At 39.7% G+C, this 7350-nt stretch overlaps 1 protein-coding gene across 1 annotated transcript; it reads right to left on the bottom strand.

The window, feature by feature from the left end:
- Positions 1 to 4004: 4004 nt before the first annotated feature.
- fd19B (forkhead domain 19B) lies at positions 4005 to 5289 on the bottom strand. Its single transcript, XM_017141416.3, has one exon. It carries the CDS (start codon positions 4957 to 4959, stop codon positions 4129 to 4131), a length of 831 nt encoding a protein of 276 aa, XP_016996905.3. The 5' UTR covers positions 4960 to 5289; the 3' UTR covers positions 4005 to 4128.
- Between the last annotated feature and the right edge of the window lie 2061 nt (positions 5290 to 7350).

Here is a 7350-nt window from a genome sequence, read left to right as displayed (position 1 = left end):
AAAACAGTATTTTTATATCATTTATGAAATGAAATATCAAGGATATTTGATATGAGATAAGGTAGAAGTGACCACATTTCATATCTCTTTTATATTTTCTGTGTAGATTCGGTGGGCCAAGATCTTAGCATTCGCTTCGCTTGAATTTAATTCAATTCGAATTAAAGACAAGACTCCTTCGTCACAACAGAGAGAAATCGAAAAGGGGGAGCCCACTTAATTTGTGCAAATTACGCAACCGTTGCGAAAGGATTTCATAATCGTTACAAATTGATTCGACAATTTGCACTCACAAAGGGCACAAGGCACAGGCACAGGGCAAAGATGCCATGCGATGGCCATGATGATGGCCATGTTAATGGCAAAATGGGCGGCGGCGGCCTAAAACTATGCAGAGCCGTCGGTCGAGGAATTAAGTCAGCGCCTTGGGCCATGATTAATTACTGAGACTAGGCCACTGGCCCGGCGGCATCCCAACATCCCATACCCAGTCGGTAGTCAGTAGTCACTTTCTCCCCACCCAAAATGATTTATGTCTTTTTAAAGATAGCCATCAACATCAGCGCGCAAACATTGGCCAGATAAAGCCGCCACAATGGACCACCCAGCGCAGTCCATTCGGTTCCGTTTCCATTCCATGCCATTCAGTTCAGTTCCATGCAGGCCATCTCATCTCATCTCCCGACTTCCGTTTCCGGTATTTGACCCCCCCATTCCCCTTCCCATCGCCCTCACAGAACTTGAAACTCGGAACTCTGTTGACTTTATTCGCATGTACCTACTCGTAAGTGAAATGAACTTGATTCCATCATTTGCTCCGAAATTGTCTATGAAAATGTAAATGTGTAATTATTTGGAAAATGGCAGGCCGGCAAATGGAAGACGCCGATGAAGAAATAAATCTTGTCATGTGCCAGGTGGCGGGGTTCGGGATTCGGGATTCGGGGCTTGAGAGGTTCGAGGTTCGGGAATGAGAATGAGAAGTGGCATCATCAGGAAGTCGGCGTAAGTTGTGCGACAAAACATTAAACACCCAATCGAGATAGAGATAGGTGGCCACTCAGCCAGAAGTTTTCACATTACTCGAACGAATCCCCATTCCACGTTCCATAATTTGGGGAATTTTTGCATTTTTAAGGACCAGGCATTACACAGAGAAAATAAAAATAGAAAATATGATTATTTCTACAAGATAGGCTTGTGAAATTTGAGAATTCGGTTTTTGACAAAAATATTAATTTTTTCTCTTTGTTTTTTTGCTGTAACTTGACCAAAAATGGTCCTACACCAAAAATACATACTTTTTTGAACAGATAACAAAATTTAAAATTAATCCATAACACTTTCCGTGTGATTTTGAAAAAATAAAATTTTCGCCAATTTTAATTTTTTTTATAAGGGGTATCATAATTTTTTGCAAAAAAATTAAAAAAAATAAAATATCCAGGCTTAAATGCCAATCGATTGGAAATTTAATAACGAGCTCAGAAAGGTACGACAATCCATATTTGGATCAATATTTCCATTATTACGGTCAAAAAAACGAGTTTTTTTTGTGGAAAATTGGGATCTTTTTAGTAAAAATTTGAATTTTTTCTTTTTGTTTTTTTGCTGTAACTTGGCCAAAAATGGTGACATGACATGTAAAATTAAATTATTTAGAATATCGAAAATGGACCACACCATGGACCACCAACCACACTACAAGCTATACAGTAATAATATTAAAGCATATCTGCAAGGGTATAAAAACTCTGGCTAGCCAAGTACACGCTTTTCAGGCTCTTGCTTATCTCAACTCTTTGTTTGTTACGTAATTTACCTGTGTTGCATATTTCACATATTCATGAAATTCCCAGAATAAGCTCAGTACATGATGCACCCCCAGTACTCACGGCTATGTGACAATGCATGCTGCAAACTGTTACGGTGGCGGCATTAGTGACCTAGTTTAAGTCCGCCGTGTTGTCGGCATAAGCTCGCCGAATTCAGAGTGGATCCTTTGAAAGCCACTCTCCATCTCCGAAAGAAAGCATAGTAAATGTGTTGTTCTGGCAAAAATTACAGAGGTTCGTACAGTAATACCCTAAACTGGAGTATAACTGCAAGTTAATCAAACAGAGAAATATTGTACGAAATAATAAAATATTAATACTACATTTTAATTTAAAATTTCAATTTTCTTATATGATTGGTAGAGGTGCACAAAAGATATTCGAAATGTTCAACACCCCAAAACATTGCCCCGAAATTCGTTGGTCATTAGTAACTTTTCTGCAGACCCCCAACCTCCCAAAAATTCAAAGCCAAGCCACAAACAATCGAAAGAAACTTTCAGGAGTGGTCAATCCGAAAAGTGACACAATAGATCTGTGAAATATCATTGCTTGGCCGAGTGAGCATCGGTACACTCAGAAAATGAATCGCCCTGAATTTTAGAAAATCGCCTATGGATTTGCTTCACTGGCGATTTTTTTCTTTAAAATAAAAAAATTTTCTACTGGTAAAGAAAATTTTCTTCCAATTAATCAAAATTCATTAAATTCAAGAAATATTTCAGAAATATAGAAAAAAATCGCCAGTAAAGCAAATCCATAGGCGATTTTCTAAAATTTTTTTTTGAGTGTAGTTTGGCAGTTCTTCGGGCGGAACGGAGGGGGAGTCCTTATACAAGGAATCTGGACGGTAAGCGGATCATTCACTTTTGCCAGACTGAACAAACAGAATGGGTTTGTCCGAAAATGTGCGAAAATTGTGTAATATTTTAAGAGAATCTTGTTGTCATTGCATTTCGGCTTATTGTTTGCGTTGTGCGAAGTTTCAAAGTCATTTGGCATACAATTGCGGACTCTGTACGACACTCACAGTCCGTGTGGCCAAATGAATTTAATGTAAAATCTTTCGGTTGGCCAACAGCAACAACAGAAAAAGTTGTGAATGTTTGTGCAACTCGGTGTCCTGTCCCCCATCCGCATCCTCATCCACATCCAAATACAGTTAGTGCCACTGCTACTGGTCTACTCACTTACTTAACAGGTGTGACAACGGCAACAACACGGCAGGGTAGCGCCTGCCACTCCAACAACTAAAGCCAAGTGAATAACTGTGACGATGACGATGACAAGGACGAAATACGGAATACGAAAGGCAGGGACACGTTTTAGTAGATAAATGCCAGGCACTTAAGTCATTTACAGCCGGCATTTAGATGTGGCAGCCACCGAGCCAAGCGGTGCAGCTTGGACCGACGACAAGTTGAAAAGTTCCCCGAATAGCGGCTAGTTGGCACCCTCGAGAAGGGACACTTGTGACCCCACCCACACCTTGCTACAGTTCCACACTTTTTAATCTCTTTAAAAATATTTGAAACATTACGGAACTGCAAAATATAAGATTTTAAAACGAATGTATTATTTTGGTAACGCATTTAGTTTTTATTGGTATTTAAACTACAGTTAAGTAACCAAAATAAACCTCAAACTTACATTTTGTAGATATTTATATCACCTTATTTCATATCAATAAAAACCCGATATGATTAATGTGAAATTTACAACTCAAACATATCAACTCGATATTTAATCATATTAATTATTTCCTACAAATTATTAGAATACTGTTATCTTTATTCATATCAAAATTATATACAACTTGATCTGCACATTTCAATCTAAAACTTTGATGCTTAAACTTATAGCCTGGCAGCTATAATCAAAAATGTACAAGTCAATGTTCCTAAAAGTATTCCAGTAAATGGGTCTATCATCTATGATAATAAAGTTCGATCTCAATAAAATTGGAAATGGTATACGACTTTAAGATTATTATATTTTGGATTTTTATAGATGTATTTTGACAATACTTTAAGTTATTGGCTCAAATTGTGTACAATTTATTTTATGAATAATTTATGGATAAGAATTTCTTATTTATAGCTCACAAAACAGATTTTGAATCAAGAAAGCCAAAAAATATTATGACTAAGTACAAATTATTGTTTGAACTAGTATATAATTTTTATTTTATAAATTTGATTATTATCACGACCCCAGCAAAGGCCAACAATATTCGCCGCGTTCTACGCCAAGAGGGTACTTTCCGAATTTCCGATTGTCCTGGCTGCAGACGTTACTCCTGGTGGAAGTGATAATGGTGATGACGCAGTGGCGGATGTTGTTCCTGGAGATGCGAGTGGTGTGGCTGTTGCAGTTGGGTGTGTTGCATCATCTGATGCCTGTGCATTATGACATGGTAGTGCTGCAGCATGGCGGCCTGGTGATGATGATGGTCAACTAGGGAACTGGGAAAGTAGGCGCCATGCGACTTCATTGGATGGCTGTAGTGGGTGTAGTGTGGCTGTGGTATCCGCTGGTAGGGATGACCATGTCCCGTCACCTTCGGCATTCTGCCCATCTGGCTGCGGCGCAGGCGTCCCGTCGTCTCGCCAATGGACAGATCCTCGGCATACGGATCGAGGGCCCAGTAGTGACCGCGACCGGGATCATCGAGGGCCCGTGGCACGCGGACAAAGAACGGATTCAGACTGAGATTGTGCCGTATCGAATTCTGCCAGACGTTCTTCCGACTGCGATAGTACGGAAAGTTGTCTGCAATCCACTTGCAAATGCCGCTGAGGGTTAAGCGCTTCTCCGAACTGCTCCAAATGGCCATCACAATTAGGGCGCTGTAGGTGAAGGCCGGCTTGGCAGTGCTATTGCTCTTCACGGAACCGATCGGACTGGAACTCGAACTCTTGGCCTCGTCTTCGGAGGTATTTTCGGAACCCGATTGGTTTGGATTCGGGTTCGGAATCGGGGCATCCACCTTCTTATCCACAGATAGCAAGGATCGGATGGAGAAGCTGGACTGAAAGACCGGTGTCGTATTCATGGCCATAATAATAAATAGAATGCTTGTGTCACTGGTTGAGCTGCTGTCGACTGACTGTGCCCTGTCCATCGGCAGACAGATCTATTTATGCGGGACAAGCGGAGGCGGAGGCGGCTGCCCGAAAGGATTACCCGCATATCCTTGGCCCAGGATTAGCGATCCCCCCGATTTAATCGCCGCGCAACGAGCTTAATGGCAAACAGATTCATGAAAGCCTTCGGATTCATTCATTGATCCACATCCACGAACGGGAGTCGCAAACGTTTTCGGATTAGCGCAGGACTAGCGGTTGCTGAATGGGATTAATTTTACCTGCCCCTGGGGACCTCGTCCTCCCCCGCGGCGCCTATCCTCTTCGGGAACACCTATTATCGATATTGTCGAACTGCTGACCTAAGAAAGTTTCATACATTTCAACACTGGGAAAACTCTTCGTCCGTAAAACCCTTTAGAGGGTATTATATATATCAATTTGGTCTGATGCTTGTAACTATCAGAAACACATACGAATAACCCTTTTCGGACATATTTTTTCGAAAACTGTAATATTAATATTAATCCTCAAAATTATCAACAGTTTAAGTATTTTTGATTTTTATATCTAAGAACACCAATCGATTGGGAATTTATCACAAAATTAACGTTGTAGCAGTTTTGTTCAATGGGTTGAAAAAATTCGGAAAAAAAAATGACATTTTTGCTGGAACATTGGGACTTAAGAATTATGACATGTTTGTGTTTATGTGTTTTTCCGTCGTAATATTATAAATATTTAATACCAAATTTGACAAATTTTAAAAATATAAAATATTTAAATGGTAAAAAAAACACGATATTGAATTACCATTACAATTCGATGGTGATCCGGGTAAAATAGGAGTTTCCATAGCCGCAGAGTGGAGAAAGCGGGGAAGGCCTGGCTAAAGTGTTGTCACACTTCTACTCGTAAATCGCAAAACTGCTTAAATGGCAATGTACAATGTGTGATAAATGTGCTGGCCACCGGCACAATCAGTTTCCCAAGCCAGAGCCACTCAGATTTACGGAGGAGGAGCTCCTTTTCTGGCGATTCCGGGTGTGTCTGCCATGTTGCTACTGCTGCTGCACTCTTAGATGTAAATGGCCCTCGAAAATTCCTTTTGGTCCTTCGGCCCCACTGACAAGTGAGTGTCTGAGTGTGCCTATGTGTGTTTGGGTGCAGTGGCGTAGTCAGAACTCAGATAGGTGGCTAAAATGTCATTTAAAACACATTATTTCAAGCTAGAACCGGTTTTTTTTTAATTTTTGTAATTATAATATACATATAAATTTAAATATTTTATGATTTCCCTGACCTAATATATTTCTAATGTATCTGAAATTGCTCAGAAATTAAGATTTCTCTCGGTGGCGGAGGTAATGCCCCTTCGAATGACATTTGTCATGGGTGACTTTCACAACTGCGGGGATGACATTAACATAGAGAATCACTTAAACAACTTTGACGGATGGCAGTGGCCACCTCTGCTCCTCACTTTCCACACTAAAAACATGCAGTTGCTGCAAGACACTTTCACACACACAAACACCAGACACAACCCACACACTGACACATTATTTGTATGATTTATGTGCATAATATGACTGCTTTCGTTTTGGCATGGAAACAATCGCAGCATACTTAAGAGCGCCTGCTTCAATTTATTGCCCCGCCAGAACTGGCGGCACCGGAAAATAATCATATTGGTCGTTAAATCGGTATTAGTCCATAACAAAATATATCTGTCATATCCGCGTTGAGTGTTGAAAATCAAAAGTATTATTATGCCAACCTTTGTTACGAATTCTGGTTGGGTGCTACGACCATATCGACAAACAAAGTGTTGACCATCAGGCAACCAAGGTGAACAGAAATGGGTATATAAAAGTATATAAAAGGGAAAAAAATCCATACATTTCATGGAAAAATATTTGTTTTTTTTTAAGGAAATCCAAAAAGGTAGTTTCTAAAAAAAAATATTGTAAGTAACTATTTCGTAAGTATATAAATATTTTTCTTCAAGTCGGAAATGTGTATCAGTATCAATCAATTATAATAAAATACTCGATAAATTGAAAACTAAATTTTCTTAAAAGTTTATAAATTGATTCTGATCAAGAAAATATTATTTGCAGGGTAAAAACTCAATATACCCTCCTGCCCAACGAGTACTGGGTATAATTATCATCTTTGTTAAATTTTCTTAAGAATTTAATTAAATTTTACGTGATTGATTGCACTTGGCTAGATGGGCTGGATGAGGCGTTTTTCAGGACCCGGACCCCCAGGGGCCCTAGGTGTTGGACTCCGAAATGATTTTTTAATTTTTTGCGACAGCCAGCGGGAAAAGGCGGGAAAAGCGCGGGAAAACGGGAAAACGGAAAAAGAAATATAAGTCGAAGTCGAAGTGGGGAAGGCATAATTAAAAATGAAAGCTGCTT

Source organism: Drosophila takahashii, chromosome X, assembly GCF_030179915.1.
Source record: "Drosophila takahashii strain IR98-3 E-12201 chromosome X, DtakHiC1v2, whole genome shotgun sequence".
In the NCBI taxonomy this organism is placed as follows: domain Eukaryota; kingdom Metazoa; phylum Arthropoda; class Insecta; order Diptera; family Drosophilidae; genus Drosophila; species Drosophila takahashii.
Note: the sequence above shows the minus strand (reverse complement) of the source record. Positions and strands in the feature narration are given on the sequence as shown.